The 21284-nt window shown below is 53.5% G+C and overlaps 1 protein-coding gene across 1 annotated transcript; it reads right to left on the reverse strand.

Annotated features, from left to right (window-relative positions):
- Positions 1-10623: 10623 nt before the first annotated feature.
- On the reverse strand, positions 10624-20113 carry CD48 (CD48 molecule). The gene is made up of 5 exons (XM_029054613.2): positions 19546-20113; positions 15667-15978; positions 14745-15056; positions 12031-12291; positions 10624-10849 (listed from the first exon to the last, which is right to left on the reverse strand). Exons 1-5 carry the CDS (start codon positions 19604-19606, stop codon positions 10767-10769), a joined length of 1029 nt encoding a protein of 342 aa, XP_028910446.1. The 5' UTR covers positions 19607-20113; the 3' UTR covers positions 10624-10766.
- Between the last annotated feature and the right edge of the window lie 1171 nt (positions 20114-21284).

Raw genomic sequence — 21284 nt, forward strand, 5'->3', positions numbered from 1 at the left:
TCTACTAATAATGATGGTATTTGTTAAGCGCTTACTGTGTGCCAAGCACAAGAGCTGGGGTAGATACAAGGTACTCGGGCCGTCCCACCTAGGACCCACAGAATTAATCCCCATTTTACAGATGAGGGAACTGAGGCCCAGAGCAGTAAAGTGGCTTGCCCAAGGTCACACAGCAGACAGGGATTAGAACCCACATCCTCTGACTCCCAAGATCGGGTTCTCTCCACTAAGCCACGCCGCTTCTCTAGTCTGTAAGCTCACTGTGGGCCGGGAATGTGTCTGTCAACCCTGTTGTACTGTAGTCTCCCAAGCGATTAGTACCGTGCTCTGCACGCCCGAAGCGCTCAGTAAGTGTCACTGAGGAGGACTGCTGTCTAACCCGGCCAAACTCAAGCGTTCCCACAGCAGGACGGCCCCCTCTGCTGCCCATGGCCTGTATCAGCCTCCGCCTTCCCCGCCCTCAGGGAGGCAGGGAGGGAGAGAGGGAGGAAAGGAGGGACGGAAAGAGGGGTGGATGGATGAGGGAGGGAGGTAGGGATGGATGGATGGATGGATGGATGGATGGATGGATGGATGGATGGATGGATGGATGGATGGATGGATGGATGGTTGGTTGGATGGATGGATGGATGGATGGTTGATTGAAAGAGAGAGGGAGAGAAGGATGGACGGATGGAAGGAGGGAGGGGTGGATGGAGGGAGGGAGGGAGGGGTGGGCGAAGGAGGGAGAGAGGGATGGATGAATGGATGAGGAAGGGAGGGATGAAGGGATGGATGAAGGGAGAGAGGAATGGATGGAGGGAGGGAGGGAGGGATGAATGGATGAGGGAGGGATGGATGAGGGATGGATGAATGGATGAGGGAGGGATGGATGAGGGAGGGAGGGATGGATGAATGGCTGAGAGAGAGAGGGAGAGATGGAGGGAGGGAGAGAGGGATGAATGGAGGGAGGGGTGGATGGATGGAGGGAGGGGTGGATGGATGAATAGATGAGGGAGGGAGGAATGGAGGGATGGAAGGAGTGATGGATGGAGGGAGGGAGGGATGGAGGAGGGGCCATGTGTGGCGACCCTGGCTCCCAGCCCCGCCCTGGTAGTTTGTCCAGAGCCTCCCGGCCTGGGCCGGCCCGGGCCCGGCTCCCCCTGGGAGGATTCTGGGCCAAAGCCGCGGCCCAGAACCCGCTGGGGTCCCGCCAAGCTGATCGCCCCTTGACACCTCCCCCCCAGCCCGCCGGCCGATGGAGAACCTGGGGGTGGCCTCAGTTTACCACCCGAGCCCAGCCACCCAGCCAGAACCGGCCCGCCTTTGGTCTTCATTCATTCATTCATTCGATCGTATTTATCGAGCGCTTACCGTGTGCAGAGCCCTGTACTGAGCACTTACTATTTGTTCAGCACGTACTAGGTGCCAAGCACTGTTCTAAGCGCTGGGGTAGATACAAGGTAATCAGGTTGGACACAGACGCCGTCCCCCCCCGGGGCTCACAGTCTTCATCCCCGTTTTACAGATGAGGGAACTGAGGCCCAGAGACGTGAAGTGACTTGCCCAAGGTCACACAGCAGACAAGGGGCGGAGGCTGGATTAGAACCCACATCCTCCGACTCCCAAGCCCGTCCTCTTGCCCCTAGGCCGTGCTGCTTCCGGTCTTGGGGTGGTGGGGGGGATGTCGCCAGGTCTTGGGGAGGCGAAGGGGTGGGGAGAGAAGCGGATCACGGGGTTTGGCACATAGTAAGCCTTTAACAAATACCATAATTATTAATCACCCACACCCACACACCCTCCTAGTCACCTCCGTTCGCTGGAGAGTTGCGACTTTCCACTTCACCTAATGCCCAAACAGCCTCTTCGACACCCAACTCACATTTTCCTCTCTATTCACTTTCAGTTTAGTGACAACCTCTCCCAACCCCCAAACCCCACCCACCGCCCCCTGAGCTAGAAATTCATTCAATCAACCGCACTGAGTGCTTACGGTGTGCTAAGCGCTTAAATCAATCGAGATTTCACCTGGACACCCCCCGAGATAAAAAATTATGGGGCGACACTAGAATCAGCACATATTTCTGGGATCCTGACGGGCAAGGGGTGTCTTCCCCTGTAGACCGGAAGCTCCTTTTTGCAAATAGTATTTGTTAAACGCTATGTGCCAGGCACTGGACTAAGCGCTGGGGTCGATCCGAGCTAATCAGGTTGGACACGGTCCCCGTCCCTCGTGGAGCTCGCAGTCTTAAACCCCAATTTGCAGATGAGGGAACTGAGGCCTAGAGAAGTGAAGCGGCTTTTTTTAAAAAGCGCTTATGCTGGGGCAAGCGCTGTGCTATTCATTAAACTCTTTCCCTGTCTCCGTCCCACTGGGAGCTACCAGAGAAGGGGGGGAGAGAGGGACTCTTATCCCCATTTTACAGATGAGGAAAGGGAGGCCCAGAGAGGTTAAGCGGCTTGCTCGAGGTCACCCGGCAGCAGGGACTGGAAACCAGGTCTTCTGCCTCTCCGCACCGAGGTTCTTTCCACTAGGCTACACTGCCTCGACACTCCAACGGTCGCTTCGTCAATCAATCGATCGAGCCAACGACCCCGATGGCTGATTTTTATGCAGTGACACCTCAGGCCTTGGGTAGATATTGATGTAGCATTTCCGTTGGGTTGCCCACACTCTCGTAACTCTGTGCCTTGTGGTTACCGGTCGTATTTTTCCGCCAGTCTACGTGAGCGATTTATGTGGCGCTGTCTTACCTTTATTAGTTTGCCTGCATGCTGACTCAAATCCACTTCCAAAGCCGGTCGAGAGGATTTAAAAAATGCGTTTCCGTCTTTAAACGCGTCGGAGCGGGAGGGATGGAGAGTCCTCTAGACTGGGAATGTGTTGGCAGCGGGAATGGGCTGATGTATTGTCCTCTCCCAAACGCTTAGTACAGTGCTTTACCCAGAGAAAGCGCTCAATAAATACGATCCGATGAATCATGATGAATCACCGTGGGCCCGCTGGGTGCGAAGCAGAATATTTATCACCAATCGCTAGTTTAGATTGTGTGTCTACTGTGTGCAGAGCACTGGACTAATCAAAGCGTGGCTCAGTGGAAAGAGCCCGGGGTTGGGAGGCAGAGGTCATGGGTTGGAATCCCAGCTCCGCCGCTTGTCAGCTGTGTGACTGTGGGCAAGTCACTTAACTTCTCTGGGCCTCAGTTTCCTCATCTGTAAAATGGGGATGAACACTGTGCGCCTCATGTGGGACAACCTTATTACCCTGAATCTACTCCAGCGCTTAGAACAGTGCTCTGCACATGATAATAATAATAATGTTGGTATTTGTTAAGCGCTTGCAGGTTAATCACAGTTAATCCCCCTTTTCCAGATGAGGTAACTGAGGCACCGAGAAGGGAAGTGACTTGCCCACAGTCACACAGCTGACAAGTGGCAGAGCCGGGATTTGATCTCTGACTCCAAAGCCCGGGCTCTTTCCCCTAAACCACGCTGCTTCTCCGTTCATAGTAAGCGCTTAACAAATACTGACATTATTAATTAATCATTGGTATCTATTGTGTCCCTACTTTGGTCAGAGCAGTGTATTGATCAATCAATCTCGGGTATTAACTGCATGCCTACTGTGGGCAGAGCTGTGTATTAATCGATCTTTGGCGTTCATTCGTTCGATCGTATTTATTGAGCGCTAACCGTGTGCAGAGCACTGTAGTAAGAGCTCCGGAGAGTACAACATGACAACAAATAGACCCTGTCCACAATGAACTTACGGAGGGAGAAGACAGATATTAATATAAAAAATTACAGATATGGACGTAAGTGCTGTGGGGCTGGGAGGGGGCGTGGAAAAAGGGAGTGAGTCAGGGTGACGCAGAAGGAAGTGGGAGAAGAGGACAGGTGGAGGGGAGCTTCATCTGGGAAGGCCTCTTGGAGGAGATGCGCCTTCAATAAAGCTTTGCAGGATGGGGAGTAACTGTCGAATTTGAGGAGGGAGGGTGTTCCAGGCCAGAGGCAGGATGTGGGCGCTGGTTTGATGGCGAGATAAGAGCGATTCGAGAAACAGCGTGGCTCAGTGGAAAGAGCCCGGGCTTGGGAGTCAGAGGTAGTGGGTTCTAATTCCACATCCGCCACTTGTCAGCTGTGTGACTTTGTTTGACGCGGAGGTGGATGGGCAACAACTGGAGTTTTGGGGTGTACTGAAGGCAGATCTCCCCCAAGAGGCCTTCCCTGAGCCCTCATTTCATCTTCTCTCACTCCCTTCTGCGTCACCCTGACTTGCTCCCTTTATTTGTTCCCCCTCCAGGGCCCACAACTCTTTTGACCACATCCTTAATTTATGTATTTATACTAATGACTGTCTTCCCCCCCCCCCACCCCCCACAGCGTGGCTCAGTGGAAAGAGCCCAGGCTTGGGAGTCAGAGGTCATGGGTTCGAATCCCAGCTCTGCCACTTGTCAGCTGTGTGACTGTGGGCGAGTCACTTCACTTCTCTGGGCCTCAGTTACCTCATCTGTCAAATGGGGTTTAAGACTGTGAGCCCCACGTGGGACAACCTGATTCCCCTGTGTCTACCCCAGCGCTTAGAACAGTGCTCTGCACATAGAAAGCGCTTAACAAATACCAACTGTGGGCAAGTCACTTCACTTCTCTGGGCCTCAGTTCCCTCATCTGTAAAATGGGAATTAACTGCGAGCCTCATGTGGGACAACTTGATTACCCTGGATCTACCTCAGCGCTTAGAAGAGTGCCCTGCACATAGTAAGCACTTAACAAATACCAACATCATTATTATTATCATTACTGTCAGCTCCTTGTGGGCAGGGAATGTGTCTGTTATATTGGCGCGTGGTCCTCTCTCAAACGCTTAGTCCAGTGCTCCGCACACAGGAAGAGCTCAGTAAACACAACTGACTGATTGACTGATGGAAGGTAGGGATCGTGTGGGCAGGGGATGTCTGCTATATTGTTTTATTGTACTCTCTCGAGCGCTTAGTACAGTGCTCTGCGCACAATAAGCGCTCGATAAATACGACTGACTGGCTGGCTCAAAAAGGAACTGTCACGCCCGCCCAAGTGCTCACTACAGAGTTCGGCACCAGGTGGGCGTTCAGTCAATCCCGCCGACTGCCTTGGGGTCTCTCAGCTCTGAGGGGAACTGAGGCGAGGACTGGAGTGAACCATGGAGGGCTCCCCGGAGGAGGTACAGTAATAATAATCTTAATAACTGCGATATCTGTTAGGCGCTTACCAAGTGCCAGGCCCGGTACTAAGCGCTGGGATGGATACGAGCAAATCGGGTTGGATGCCATCCCTGTCCCACATGGGCCTCACGGTCTCAATCCCCATTTTTCAGATGAGGTAACTGAGGCGCAGAGAAGTGAAGTGACTTGCCCAAGGTCACACGGCAGACAAGTGGCGAAGTCGGGATTAGAAGCCACGACCTTCTGACTGCCAGGCCCGGGCTCTAAAAATTCCTCCCAAACGTTTAGTCCAATGCTCTGCACAGAAACGTCAATTCATGCGATTGATTGACCGAAGCCTGGGAGAAATTTTGCCTGGAGTTGAGAAAGAGAGAGATAAAGAGAGAGAGAGGGAAAGAGAGAAAGCGTTGATGTTGCTCAGTTTCCCCTTCCGTAAAATGGGGATTGAGTAAATCCTGTGGAGAGTAAATTGGGCAAGGAACACGGTTGCTAATTCTGTCGGACCGTACTCTCCCGAGAGCTTCGTACAGTAAGCGCTCGGTAAATACGACCGATCGACTGAAATGAGCAGAACTGTTATGCTGTAACGCCTCTTGCGAGACCTCTTCTCTAAACTCTTGAAATGGTCAGAATTCGGACCCAGCGGTGATTAAAATGGAAAAGAGATTTCAATTTCCTTTCTGCGGAGCATTACAAAAGACCCCACGCTTGCCATAACTTGGCTCCTAAACCCTGACTGAAAGCCATGAGGCCTAATTAAACAGTCGCTCACTCTCTCCTCTCCTTCTCTCTTTCCTGGGATTCTTGGGGAGATTTTTCCCCTGTTCTTGTGGGAGACTCACTGGGGACTCGGAGATGTGGTCCCGAAAAAATAAATGCCCCAAATAGAATGATTTGAAAACCTCGCCCAAACTTCCGGGCTTGTGAAAGCTCCTTCCTGGTTGTTTAAAAATGGACCCGTGCTAATGCAGGCCTCTTTCGCCACATTTTGCCCCCTAACTCTGTTGATGATGGATGCCTGTCTACTCGTTTTGTTTTGTTGTCTGTCTCCCCCCTTCTAGACTCTGAGCCCGTTGTTGGGTAGGGATCGTCTCTATCTGTGGCCGAACGGTACTTTCCAAACGCTTAGTACAGTGCTCTGCACACAGTAAGCGATCAATAAATACGATTGAATGAATGAATGATAACGAGAGGCAGAAGAGAAACGGTGTGGTCTAGTGGTTAGAGCCCCGAGCCCGAGGTTTAGAGATACTTGGGTTTTAATCCTGGTTCTGCCAGTTCTCTGCTGAGTGACCTTGGCCAAGTCATTTCACTTCTCTGTGCCTCAGTTCCCTCATCTGTAAAATGGGGGTGAAGACTTTGAGTCCCATGTGGGACAGGGACTGTGTCCAACCTGATTAGCTTATATCTACCCTAGTGCTTAGTAAAGTGCCTGGCGCACAGTAAGCGCTTAACACAAACCATTAAAAAAATCCCACAAAGCAAAAAAAAAATTATTCTAATTTTATCCCAAATTCACTTTGCATCAGGCTTAGAGGTCCCCTTTTTCACCTCAGGTGCAAGTAGGCTGCTGGCCTTCTCTGCCCAAGACCCACCGCCCCCCATCCCCTCCACCCTGCCCCCTGAGATTGAGTTTGTTGAAAGACTTTAAATATTAGATTTCAAATATATTTTTGAAGACGCGCGGGTCTAGTTTATGGAGTAGATTTCTGCCACCTTTCTATGTAAGAATTCATACATCAAGTCCTCTTTTTATTTTAACATATCTCTATTTCATTACAACTCAGCCCATGTGTAGTATGATTAAGAAATTAGATATATAGCAGTCTCCTGAAACATTAAAAGTATACGAGGCAGAATTTTTTCCAGTACACTTGCGAAATGAGCCACCCAGGACCTGTGTTTTCCATCCGCCTGCCAGTTTTTTCTTAAAGAAAACATTAGAAATCTTTTACGATTTTTTTATTATTTTCTTTATTCATTTTCCTATCATTCATTCAATAGTATTTACTGAGCGCTTACTCTGTGCGCAGCACTGTACTAAGCGCTTGGAATGTACAAATCGGTAACAGAAAGAGAAGTCCCTGCCCTTGGACGGGATTATAGTCTAATCGCTACCATGATTAATTTTCCTATGACACTTTGTATGGTATTTAAAAACACACCAGTTGGGCAAGTCGCTTCACTTCTCTGTGCCTCAGTTCCCTCATCTGTAAAACCGGATTAAGACCGTGAGCCTCATGTGGGACCCGGACAGTGTCCAACCCGATTAGCTTGTATCTACCGCAGTGCTTGGCACATAGTAAAGCGCTTAACAAATGGCTCAGTGCAAAGAGCACGGGCTTGGGAGTCAGGGGTCGTGGGTTCTAATCCCCGTTCCACCACTTGTCAGCTGTGAGACTTTGGGCAAGTCACCTAACTTCTCTCTGCCTTAGTTACCTCATCTGTAAAATGGAGATTGAGACAGTGAGCCCCATGAGGGACAACCTGAGTACCTTGCATCTACCCCAGTACTTAGAACAGTACTTGGCACATAGTGTGTACTTAACAAATACCATCATTACTATTAAGCTCTTAGTAGATTGCTCTGCACATAGTAAGTGCTCGATAAATCCGATTGAATGAGTGACATACCACTGTTATTATTATTATTACAGGGCTCCACCCATAAGGGGAGCTGAACGAATACCACAATTCTTATGTGTAACCGACCTTTACCATCTCCCAAAATCTCACCATCTAATTAGCACGGGAATCCGGTGAGTTTGTTGGACACAGCCCAGTGGGTTTCTCTTTTTTTTGAATCAATTGTATTTTTTGAGCACTTACTATGTGCCGAGCACTGTAGAAATCACTGGGAGAGTACAGTAGAAGAGAAATCACTGCGCCTGTTCTCGCTCGTTCCGCTTCGATCCCTGGCCCATGTCCTGGAATGCCCTCCCTCCTCGAATCCGCCAAACTAGCACGCTTCCCCCCTTCAAAGCCCTACTGAAGTCTCGCCTCCTCCGGGAGGTCTTCCCGGACTGAGCCCCCTGTTTCCTCTGCTCGCCCTCCCCTCCCCATTGCCCCGGTTCGCTCAGCGTGGCTCAGTGGGAAGAGCCCGGGCTTGGGAGTCAGAGGACATGAGTTCTAGTCCCGGCTCTGCCACTTGTCAGCTGTGTGACTTTGGGCAAGTCACTTCTCTGTGGCTGAGTTACCTCATCTGTAAAATGGGGATGAAGACTGTGAGCCCTACGTGGGACAATCTGATTACCTTGTGTCCACCCCAGCGCTTAGAACAGTGCTTGGCACATAGTAAGCGCTTAACAAATACCAACGTTATTATTATTATCATCCCCTCCCTGCCTCCCAGCACTTGCGTATGTGCGTACCGATTTATAATTCTATTTATTTTTATTAATGATGTGTATGTATCTCCCCCATCCTAAAAAAACCCGCTCTCGACCCCACTTCCCCCTCCAGTTATCGCCCTATCTCCCTACTACACTTCCTTTCCAAAATCCTAGAACGAGTCGTCTACCATCGATGCTTAGAATTCCTTAACTCCCATTCTCTCCTAGACCCCCTCCGATCCGGCTTCCGTCCCTTCCGTTCTACCGAGACTGCTCTCTCTAAGGTCACCCATCACCTCCTTCTTGCCAAATCCAATGGCTCCTACTCCATCCTGATCCTCCTTGACCTCTCTGCTGCCTCTGACACTGTCGACCATCCCCTCCTCCTCCATACCTTATCTCACCTTGGCTTCACGGACTCCGTCCTCTCCCGGTTCTCCTCTCACCTCTCTGGCCGGTCATTCTCGGTCTCCTTCGCCGGAGCCTCCTCCCCCTCCCATCCTTTAACTGTCAGAGTTCCTCAAGGGTCAGTTCTTGGCCCTCTTCTGTTCTCCATTTACACTCACTCCCTCGGTGAACTCATCCGCTCTCACGGCTTTGACTACCATCTCTACGCAGATGACACGCAGATCTACATCTCCGCCCCTGTCCTCTCCCCCTCCCTTCGGGCTCGCATCTCCTCCCGCCTCCGGGATGTCTCCACCCGGATGTCGGCCCGCCACCTAAAACTCAACATGAGCGAGACCGAGCTCCTCATCTTCCCTCCCGAACCCGGTCCTCTCCCAGACTTCCCTATCACCGTGGATGGCACGACCGTCCTTCCCATCTCTCGGGCCCGCGATCTCGGTGTCATCCTTGACTCGTCTCTCTCGTTCACCCCACGCATCCTATCCGTTACCGAGACCTGCCGGTCTCACCTTTATGATATCGCCAAGATCTGCCCTTTCCTCTCCACCCAGACGGCTACCTTACTGCTATGGGCTCTCGTTAAATCCCGGCTAGACTACCGCGCCGGCCTTCTCTCCGACCTCCCGTCCTCCTCTCTCGCCCCGCTCCGGTCTATTCTTCACTCCGCCGCCCGGCTCATCTTCCCGCAGAAACGATCTGGGCATGTCACTCCCCTTCTTAAACAACTCCAGTGGTTGCCTATCGACCTCCGCTCCAAACAAAAACTCCTCACTCTAGGCTTCGAGGCTCTCCGTCACCTCGCCCCTTCCTACCTCTCCTCCCTTCTCTCTTTCTACCGCCCACCCCGCACGCTCCGCACCTCCACCGCCCACCTCCTCGCCGTCCCTCGGTCTCGTCTATCCCGCCGTCGACCCCCGGCCACGTCCTCCCGCGGTCCCGGAACGCCCTCCCTCCTCACCTCCGCCAAACTGATTCTCTTCCCCTCTTCAAAACCCTACTTACAACTCACCTCCTCCAAGAGGCCTTCCCAGACTGAGCTCCCCTTCTCCCTCTACTCCCTCTACCGCCCCCCCTTCACCTCTCCGCAGCTTAACCCTCTTTTCCCCCCATCTCCCTCTGCTCCTCCCCCTCTCCCTTCCCATCCCCTCAGCACTGTACTCGTCCGCTCAACTGTATATATTTTCGTTACCCTATTTATTCTGTTAATGAAATGTACATCGCCTCGATTCTATTTAGTCGCCATTGTTTTTACGAGACGTTCTTCCCCTCGACTCTATTTACCGCCATCGTTCTCGTCTGTCCGTCTCCCCCGATTAGACCGTACGCCAGTCGAACGGCAGGGACCGTCTCTATCTGTTGCCGACTTGTTCATTCCAAGCGCTTAGTACAGGGCTCTGCACATAGTAAGCGCTCAATAAATACTATTGAATGAGTATCTATAATTCTATTTATTTATACTGATGTTACTGATGACTGCCTACTTGTTTTGCTGTCCGTCTCTACCCGTCTACACTGTGAGCCCGTCGCTGGGTAGGGATCGTCTCTATTTGTTGACGAACTGTAGTACGGTGCTCTGCACCTAGTAAGCGCTCAGTAAATACGATCGAATGAATGAAGTGCATTGAATAAATGAATGAATGACAGTCCCTTAAATGTCTGTTCATTCATTCAATCGTATTTCACTCGATTGTATTTACTGAGCGCTTACTGTGTGCAGACCACTGTACTAAGTGCTTGCAAAGTACAATCCGGTTTCTCGTCATACTGTACTTTCCCAGGTTTCTGAGCACCACTGTTTCTTGACCGCTCTCCGGTCAGCAGGACTCCGTCCCGGCGGTGACGGCGTCTAACGGCGAGAGAAGAGGAGGCCGAGGGCGGTGGTAATCAGCACGGCCAGCCATAAGGAGCACCTGGCTTCGGCCGAGGAACCTGTCGGAAGAAGAAACCCATCGATATCCACTCGGTCGTACCCTCCCGACCCCTTAGCACGGCGCTCCGCACGCAGTGAGTGCTCGGCAAATATAGCTAATAATCGACTGAGCGATCAGGGGTACGTATTATGAGCCCGCAGCCGGCTAGAAGCTTCTCTCATCCACGTGAGGAGTCTTTCTGGAGGAAGCGGGCAGCCCTGAGGCTTCCAAGAAATGGGCATTTCAGGGGTCGCGGGGTGAGGAGAGGGGGCATGGCCCTGGGGATGACTGAGATCGGACCTGGAGAACGCAGGAAATAATAATGACAATGATAATAACGATGGTACTCGTTAAGCGCTTACTATGTGTCTGGCACTGTACTAAACTCTGGGGCAGATGCAAGATAATCGGGTTGGAACCAGTCCCTGTCCCACATAGGACTCCCAGCCTCATTCCCCGTTTTCCAGATGAGGGAACTGAGGCACAGAGAATGACTCGTCCAAGGTCACATAGCAGACAAGGGGCGGAGATGGGATTAGAACCCAGGTCCTTCTGGCTCGCAGGCCCGAACTCTATCCGCTAGGCCCGAACGCGGTGCTGGAGTCGGATTGGAATCCTCCTGTAATCGCTCGTCCTCCAAGAGGCCTTCCCTGTGAACCCTCACCACGCCTACCTCCTCTTTCTTCTGCCTCCCCCTTATACTTGGATCTGCAGGTACTTGTTGTATTTGCCCCACAGCACTTACGCCCATATCCTTCATCGGTTTTAATGTCCGTCTCCCCCTCTAGGCCGTAAGCTGCTTGCGGGCACGGAACGCGTCTGCCCAATCTGTTGTAATAGCCTTCCTCTCCTACTAAGCCCTCATTTTTCCTCTTCTCCCACTCCCTTCTGCTTCACCAAGAGCTGGGTAGACCCAAAGCTGAGGCACGGGGACGGGAAGTGACTCGCCCAAGGCCCACACGGCAGGCCAAGTTACCTCACTTCCTTCGTCTGTGAAATGGGGATGAAGACTGTGAGCCCCATGTGGGCCAGGGTAGTTTGGATCTACCTCGGCTCTTAGAACGGTGCCTGGCACATAGTAAGCGCTGAACGCATACCGTGAAGAGGAAAAATGGCAGAGCCAGGAATAGAACCCAGGTCACCTGATTCCCAGGACCGGCCAGCTCTCCCTCCTCAGACGGGCCCTTCCCCACACCTCACCTGGAACGCAGGAATCGGGAAAGCAGATGTTGCTCTTGGCCGAGCTGCCGGGGTTTTCCACCCGGCAGGTGAAGCAGAGAGACTGTCCCTGGATCTTCTTCGTGAGGTTGAGGGTCCGATTGCCCAGAAAAAGGGTGTTGTTGAATCCCCAGATGAACTTGAGTGGTCCCGGAGTTCCGGTCTGGCATTCCAGAACCAAATTGCACTTCCCATCCATCCGGGTCTGGTCGATGACCTTCACGGTGACATTATTCACTTTGTCTGGTGGGAAGGGAATAATAATCACGATGTTGGCTTCTGTTAAGCGCTTACTCTGTGCAGAGCACTGTTCTAAGCGCTGGGTGGCTACAGGGTAATCAGGTTACAGATGAGGTAACTGAGACCCAGAGAAGTGAAGTGACTTAATGTTGGTATTTGTTAAGCGCTTACTATGTGCAGAGCACTGTTCTAAGCGCGCAGTCTTCAGCCCCATTTTACAGATGAGGCCACTGAGGCCCAGAGAAGTGAAGTGACGTGCCCACAGACACACAGCGGACAAGTGGCAGAGCCGGGATTTGAACTCGTGACCTCCGACTCCCAAGCCCGGGCTCTTTCCACTGAGCCTCGCTGCTTCCCCAAGTGTGGAGGGAGAGGCAGACGAAGAGGTCACAGGCGGGCCTTTGGGCGGACCCCTCACTTACCTGCAGTGCGTGACCTCGGGCAAGTCACTTCACCTCTCTGGGCTGTAAACTCGTTTTCCGCGGCTGCCCCTCCCCTCCGCATCACCCCGACTTGCTCCCTCTGCTCTAGTAATAATAATGTTGGTATTTGTTAAGCGCTTACTACGTGCAGAGCACTGTTCTAAGCGCTGGGGTAGATACAGGGTCATCAGGTTGTCCCACGTGAGGCTCACGGTCTTAATCCCCATTTTCCAGATGAGGCAACTGCGGCACAGAGAAGTGAAGTGACTTGCCCACAGTCACACAATTGACAAGTGGCAGAGTGGGGATTCGAACCTGTGACCTCTGACTCCCAAGCCCGGGCTCTTTCCACTGAGCCACGCTGCTTCTATCATGTGCAGACCACTGGACTAAACGCTTGGGAGAGGACGATAATAATATTAATAATGATGTTGGTATCTGTTAAGCGTTTACTACGTGCGGAGCACCGTTCTAAGCGCTAGGGTAGACACAGGGGAAGCAGGTTGTCCCACGTGGGGCTCACCGTCTTAATCCCCATTTGACAGATGAGGTCACTGAGGCACCGAGCAGTTAAGTGACTTGCCCAAAGTCACACAGCTGACAAGTGGCCTAGCCGGGATTCGAACCCATGACCTCTGACTCCAAAGCCCGGGCTCTTTCCACTGAGCCACGCTGCCTCTCTCTACAACAGAGTCAGTCGACACATCCCCTGTCATTCATTCATTCATCCATTCAATCCCATTTATTGAGCGCTTATTGTGTGCAGAGCTCTGTCCTAAGCGCTTGGGAAGTATAATTCAGCAATGAAGAGAGACAATCCCCGCCCACACCGGGCTTACAGTCTGGAAGAGGGGAGACAGACATCAAAACAATAATGATAATAATAATGATATCTGTTAAGCGCTTACTATGTGCCAAGCATTGTTCTAAGCGCTGAAGTAGAAACGAGGTCATTAGGTTGTCCCAGGTGGGGCTCGCGGTCTTAATCCCCATTTTACAGATGAGGGAGCTGAGGCCCAGAGAAGTGAAGTGACTTGCCCAGAGTCACACAGCTGACAAGTGGCGAAGCCGGGATTCGAACCCATGACCTCTGACTCCCAAGCCCGGATTCTCTCTTGCTCGCAGGCGTCGATACAAATAAATAGAATTATAGATATAGACACATCAAAACAAGTAAATAGGCATTAATATAAATAAATAGAGGAAGCTCATTTTGGGAGAGTGAACGTGCGGGTCAGCTATGTTATACATCCCCTTCCCAAGTGCTTGCTTCTGCACGCAGCGCTCAGTAAATCCCTCATTTCACTCTTGAAGTGCTTAGTCCAGTGCTCAGCACAGAGTAAGCACTCCACAGGTACCATCGATCGATCCACAACCCCGTTGCGCCTCTAAGCTCACTGCGGGCAGAGAACGAGGCTGTCACATTGCACTCTCTCAAGCGTTCAGTACAGTGCTCAGCACAGAGTTAGGCGCTCGATAAATCCTATTGATCGATCGGTAGCCGTGAGTTTACAGGTCATTCATTCAGTCATTCATTCGATCGTATTTATTGGGAAGCAGCGAGGCTCAGCAGAAAGAGCCCGGGCTTGGGAGTCAGAGGACGTGGGTTCGAATCCCAGCTCCGCCACCCGTCTGCTGGGTGACCTCGGGCAAGTCGCTTAACTTTTCCGTGCCTCGGTTGCCTCATCAGGAAAATGGGCGTTGAGACTGTGAGCCCCATGTGGGGCAGGGACTGTACCCAACCCAATTCGCCTGTACCCACCCCAGCGCTTAGTACAGTGTCTGGCACACAGTAAGCACTTAACAAATACCGTGATTATTATTATTAAATGACAGATCTGGATCCAAGTGCTGTGGGGCCGGGAGGGGGGATGAATAAAGGAGGAAGGGTGGATCGGGTAGTCTTAGAGGCTGAAATTCCCACAGGAGACCCCCAAGCAAGAGACCGACATCTCCCCCTCGCCCCCCACCGTCAGGTCCCGGTCTCCCCTCTGACCCCCGCAACGTCGGCCGGGCCCTCTCGGGATCTCTTACCATACACCATCAGGTTGATCGTCCAGCGCTCCTGAACATCGTTCACGTATGTCACCTTGAGATTGTACGGTCCGCTGTCTTCCTTCCGTAGATCAGTCAGCCACAGGGAGCCGTTGCTCTGGGGTAACCTGACCCGGTTCTCGTAGTGCGCGTAGATCTTTGGCTTCCTGTCCCAGTTCTTTTTCCACTCTAGGATTTCCCGACTGCCGTTGAAGTCCCAGACGATATCTTGGTACTGTTGGGGGAGGACCTCGGGGGGGTCCAGGAACACGGATCCATCGACTACTCCCACCACTCGCAAAGCCGATGAATCTACGGAGAGGAGAAACAGCAGGGCCTGGTGGATAGAGCCCGGGGGGGGCGGGGGGGGGCCTGGGAATCGGGCGGACCTGGGTTCTAATTCCAGCTCCGCCACTTCTCTGCTGGGTGGCCTTGAGCAGGTCACTTCTCTTGCGCCTCAGTTCCCTCATCTGGAAAATGGGGGATTTAGACTGTGAGCCCCACGCGGGACTCCCTGATTACCTCCTATCTCCCCCGGGGCTTAAAACAGTGCTCGGCACCTAGTAAGCGCTTCACAAATACCATCATCATCATTTATTGAGCTCGTACTGTGGGCAGAGCGCCGTACTAAGGGCTTGGGAGAAGACAGTAGAAGGATATAAAAGACACACTCCCTGCCCGCGGCTAGCTGACGGTCTAGAGGACATTAATGGGAATAAATAAATGACAGAACTGGACCTAAGGGCTGCGGGGTTGGGAGGGGGGACGGATAAAGGAGGCGGTGTGGATCGGCTGGAATTGGAGGCTGAAATTCCCACATCCGCCAAGCGAGAGACCGACATCTCCCCTTCCCCCTCCCGTCAGGCCCCAGTCTCCCCCCGGACCCCCGCGACCTCGGCCGGGCCCCATCGGGATCTCTTACCGTACACCCTCAGGTTGACCGTCCAACGCTCCTGAATATTGTCCAGGTGTGTCACCTTGAGATGGTACAGTCCGCTGTCTTCTTTCCGTAGAGAGTTCAGCCACAGGGAGCCGTTGTTCTGGTGGAACGTGACCCGTTTCTCGTAGTGCGCGTAGAACTTTGGCTTCCCGTCCCCGTTATTTTTCCATTCTAGGATTTCCCGGCTGCCGTTGAAGTCCCAGACGATATCTTGATAACGTTCGGGGAGGACCACGGTGGGTTCCAGGAGCACGGATTCATTGACTATTCCAACCACCTTCTTAGTCGATAAATCTACGGAGAGGAGAAACAGCGAGGCCTAGTGGATAGAGCCCGGGGGGGGGGGGGGGGGCGCCTGGGAAGCAGGAGGACCTGGGTTCTAATCCCGGCTCCGCCACTTCTCTGCTGGGTGGCCTCGAGCGAGTCACTTCACTTCTCCTGTGCCTCAGTTCCCTCATCTGGAAAATAGGGGATGTAAACTGTGAGCCCCCCACGGGGCAACCTGATTGCCTCGTATCTACCCCGGCACTTAGAACAGTGCTTGGTACCTGGTAAGCACTAAACAGATACCATTATTATTACATACACATTATTATCATTATCATGGTATTTGTTAAACTCTTACTGTGTGCCAAGCACTGTTCTAAGTGCTGGGGTAAAAAAAAAAAATGTTGGTATTTGTTAAGCGCTTACTATGTGCAGAGCACCGTTCTAAGCGCTGGGGTAGACACGGGGGAATCAGGTTGCCCCACGTGGGGCTCACAGTCTCAAACCCCCATTTTACAGATGAGGTCACTGAGGCACAGAGAGGTGAAGTGACTTGCCCACGGTCACCCAGCTGACAAGGGGCCGATCCGAGATTCGAACCCATGACCCCTGACTGCAAAGCCCGGGCTCTTGCCACTGAGCCAGGGTAATCAAACGGACACGGTCCCTGCTCCGCATGAGGCTCACACACAATCTCCCTTTTCCAGCTGAGGCCCAGAGAAGTGAAGTGACTTGCTCAAGGTCACCCAGCAGACGAGGGGCGGAGGCAAGATTGGAACCCACAGCCTCTGACTCCAAAGCCGGTCTTGCCACTAGGCCGTGCTGCTTCCCAAGTAAGTGCTTAACGGATACCATTAAAAACAACCCAAAAAAGAGATCTGGTTAGCGAGGCCTATTTCCCGACCCTCCGCTCTTATCAGATTTCCCCGAGAGTCTACTGAGTGCGCAAGGCCGTGTACCAGCAGCCGGGGAGAGAACACGGCAATCGACCAGTCGATGGGAAGCAGCGCGGTCTAGTCGTTCGTTCATTCCATCGTATTTATTGAGCGCTTATGGCGTGCAAAGCATTGTACTAAGCGCTTGGGGGACTCAAATATAACAAAGTGGCTAGAGCCCGGGCCTGGGAGCCAGAGGGGTTTTAATCCCAGCTCTGCCACTTGTCTCCTGTGTGACCTCGGACAAGTCACTTCACTTCTCCGGGCCTCAGTTCCCTCCTCTGGAAAATGGGGACTGAGACCGGGAGCCCCATGTGGGACGGGGACCGTGCTTGACCTGATTATATTGTATCGACTGGCCTAGTGGAGAGAGCGTGGGCCTGGGAGTCAGAGGTCCTGGGTTCTAATCTCATCTCTGCCTCTTGTCCGCTGTGGGACGTTGGGCAAGTCACTTAACTTCTCTGTGCCTCATTTACCTCATCTGTAAAACGGGGATTGAGACCGCGAGCCCCGCGTGGGACGGGGACCGTGTCCAACTGGATTTGCTTATATTCATTCACTGATCTGCGTGCAGAGCACTGTACTGAGCTCTTGGAAAGTACAATTCAGCAACAAATAGAGACAATCTCTGCCCACGACGGGCTCACAGTCTAGAAGGGGGCGAGACAGACATCCAAACAAGTAAGCAGTCATCGAAAGCATCAGGATAAATAAAGAGAATCATAGATACATATACATCATTAATAAAAATAAATCGAATTATAAATATGAGCATATATGCTCAAGTGCTGTGGGGTGGAGACGGGGGTAGAGCAGAGGGAGCGAGTCGGTGCGATGGGGAGGGGAGGGAGAACAGAGGAAAAGGGGGGCTCGGTCCGGGAAGGCCTCCTGGAGGAGGTGAGCTTTCAGTAGGGCTTTGAAGGGGGAAAGTGGGCCAGTTTGGCGGAGGTGAGGAGGGAGGGCGTTCCGGGCCAGAGGGAGGACGGGGGCCGGGGGTCGACGGCGGGGCAGGCGGGAATGAGGCCCAGTGAGGAGGTTAGCGGCACCAGAGCAGCGGAGTGTGCCCGCTGGGATGGAGAAGGAGAGAAGGGAGGTGAGGTAGGAGGGGGCAAGGAGATGGAGTGAGGAGTCAAGCCAAGAGTGAGGAGTTTTTGCTTGATATGGAGGTTCATTCATTCATTCATTCAATAGTATTTATTGAGCGCTTACTACGTGCAGAGCACTTGGAATGGACAATTTGGCAACCGATAGACTATCCCTGCCCAGTGACGAGCTCACCGTCTAAATGGGGGAGACAGACGGCAAAGCCCAACAGAACAAAACAAGACAACATCATCAAGATAAATAGAATCGAGGCGAGGGTAATAAGTAATATATACAAATGAGCACAGCGCTGGAGGGGGGAAGGGGGAAGAGCAGAGGGTGGGAGAGGAAGGGGAGCAGAGGGAAGAGGAGGGGCTCGGTCTGGGAAGGCCTCCTGGAGGAGGTGAGCTCTCAGTAGGGCTTTGAAGAGGGGAAGAGAGTCGGTTTGGCGGAGGTGAGGAGGGAGGGCGTTCGGGGACCGCGGGAGGACGTGGCCCGGGGGTCGACGGCGGGACGGGCGACAACGGGGGACGGCGAGGAGGTGGGCGGCGGAGGAGCGGAGCGTGCGGGGCGGGCGGTAGAAAGAGAGAAGGGAGGAGAGGTAGGAGGGGGCGAGGGGATGGAGAGCTTTGAAGCCCAGAGTGAGGAGCGTTTGTTTCGTGCGAAGGTTGATAGGCCACCGCCGGAGATTTTTGAGGAGGGCGGTGACACGTCCAGAGCGTTTCCGTAGAAGGATAATCCGGGCAGCGGAACGAGGTATGGATTGAAGCGGGGAGAGACGGGAGGTTGGGAGATCAGAAAGGAGACCGATGCAGTAATCCAGGCGGGATAAGATGAGTGATTGGACGTGGTAGAGGTTTGGATGGAGAGGAAAGGGGGGGATCTTGGCGATGTTAGGAAGGTGAGGCCGGCGGGTTTCGGCGACGGATTGGATGTGTGGGGTATCCACCCCGGCGCTTAGTACAGTGCCTGGCGCATGGTAAGCACTTAACAAATACCATAATAACGTTAATAATATTGCAGCGCTTACTAGAGTGTTTAGCACATAGGAAGTGCTTAACGGATGCCCCAGCCCAGATCCTCTGACTCCTAGATCCAGGGTCTATCCAACGGGCCATGTTGTCTATTTGTTTAGCGCTTACCACGTGCCGCGCACTACACTAAGCGCTGGGGCAGATACGAGGTCGTCGGATCGGACGCCGTCCCTCTCCCACGAGGGGCTCTCGGAGAAAATGCACAGAGTTGATCGAGGCCAGAAAGATTTAAGTCTATCCCCACGATGAATCTGCGGCATCATTAGGAAGAAATGAAGTTCCAGCACTCGGAGCCCGATTCTGGGAGCGGTCAGGGTCAGCTTGAGGGTCGGGGCCTGGTCCCCGCGGAGGAACGCCCGCCCACCCATCCATCCCTCCCCGCCCCCGAGACCCCGTTTGGAGCCGATAGCCCAGCGACGCGGGCCTGAAAACCCGGCCCTTTCTATAGCCACCCGCCAACTTCCTTCCCGTCCAACGGCCCACCCTGTTGTTTTCAAGAAAGACCCCCCCGAGACCCCGGGGGAGGAGGGGGCTTACGGCACCTCCCGAGACGCTCCAGGTCAGAAGCAGCAGCGACGGCCAAGGCAGCGGCCCGAGGAACATGGTACTCTTCAGGGACCGATGGGTGAAGATGGGAGTCCCAGAGACGACCGGATAAGAAGGCCTCCTCGTTTCCTTCAGCGGAGACGCCACAACATTCTAAGGTGGCGCGGGACGGGGGGTGGCAGACGGAGGGCTTGGGGTCACGGGGCCCGTACGCCACGGGGCCGGAAGGGTCAGCAGCCACGGAGTCACCTGCCCGTTTTTCGGACCACCTAGCCCCCCGAGCACCCCCGGGGCTGGCCGGCCCTACCCTCCCTTAGAGCGCCCACTCGGAAACCATCTACTTCGGTCTCTGCCCCACCAACTTCCTTCTACTTCCCGTCCCCGCCCCAGGGCTGTGGTTGAGACAAGGGGCAGGAAGAGAAAAGTTTCATGACGATTCTGATTGGATCGGCTAGAGTTTTCAGCGCTGGGCCCACTGGAAGTGAAAAACATTCAAACCTTAGGGGTCCGGGAGAGAGAACCAACGGGACCCGTCCCCGCCTATCGGGGTGCCCCAGTCCGATGGGTGGGAGGGTCTGGGGATGTCCAGAGCGGACCTCCGGAGGTGGCCGCCCCAACGGCTCCTCGCCGCTCGAGGCAGAGCCGGGACCTTGAGTCTCGCGGACCACATCTGGCCATTCTCAGAATCCAGATTTCATGTAACTCTCGGAAGACGTTTCTTCTGCGGAAAAAATTGGGCGGGAAAGGGACCGAGCAAAATAACGACGGGGGCTCCGGCCCGCGGCAAGCAGAGGCCGCCCCCTCAACCTCTCGCCCCCGGGTTTAGCGGAAGAAGGAAGGAAAAGGAGGAAGAGGAAGAGGAATTGCAGATGTGGTTCCTCCATCTCTGTCTCTCCCCCCATTTTTCACACCTCTCTCCCTTTCTCCCCCTCCCTGTGACCCACTCTCCGGGTGGCGAAATTCCAGAATTTCCACCGAATCAGTGGGCTGGACGGGAGAGCGGGGAGGGGTGGGAGAGTCGGGAGAGGGCCAAGGCGAGAAAGGTCCCGCTCAGCAGGTTTTCAGCGGTAGAGAGCCCCGGAAGACCCCGGTGGGAAAAGCCGCTCTTCCAGACCCAAAGTTGGATGGCCTGAATCGACCAATCCATCGATCCGAGCGATTGAGCGTTTACCTCGTGCAGGAAGCCGCACTGAGGGCTTGGAGAAGGATAGCATAAGAGTTGGGGGACGCGTCCCCTGACCAAAACGAGTTTACGGTCTAGAGAGGGAGCTAGACATTATACGAATAAGTAAACGACGGGTGCGGACGTGAGTGCCGCGGGGCTGAGGGGGAGCGAACAAAGGGAGCAAATCCAAGTGCAAGGGTGACGCGGAAGGGAGCGGGAGGAGTGGAAAGGAGGGCTTAGTCGGGGAAGGCCTCTGGGAGGAGACGGGCCTTGGATAAGTCTTTGAAAACGGGAGAGAGGGATCGTCCGGCGGGTATATAGAGGGAGAAGCCTGAAGGCCCGGCCTTCCCACAGCCGCCCATTTACTTACGAGAAGCAGCGTGGCTCGGTGGAAAGAGCCCGCGCTTGGGAGTCAGGGGTCATGGGTTCGAATCCCGGCTCTGTCACTTGTCAGCTGTGTGACTGTGGGCAAGTCACTTCACTTCTCTAAGGCCTCAGTGACCTCATCTGTAAAATGAGGATGAAGACTGTGATCCTCACGTGGGACAACGTAATTACCCCGTATCTACC

Source organism: Ornithorhynchus anatinus, chromosome X5 (genome assembly GCF_004115215.2).
Source record: "Ornithorhynchus anatinus isolate Pmale09 chromosome X5, mOrnAna1.pri.v4, whole genome shotgun sequence".
NCBI lineage: Eukaryota > Metazoa > Chordata > Mammalia > Monotremata > Ornithorhynchidae > Ornithorhynchus > Ornithorhynchus anatinus.

What these genes read in the sequence shown, in the direction of transcription:
- CD48 (XM_029054613.2), bottom strand. Translation starts at nt 19,606, where the DNA reads ATGTTCCTCGGGCCGCTGCCTTGGCCGTCGCTGCTGCTTCTGACCTGG. An exon ending in GGTCAACCTGAGGGTGTACG is followed by an intron (nt 15,057 to 15,666) that starts GTAAGAGATCCC and finishes TCCTCTCCGTAG; the next exon opens with ATTCATCGGCTTTGCGAGTG. An exon ending in TCCCGATTCCTGCGTTCCAG is followed by an intron (nt 10,850 to 12,030) that starts GTGAGGTGTGGG and finishes TTCTTCCGACAG; the next exon opens with GTTCCTCGGCCGAAGCCAGG.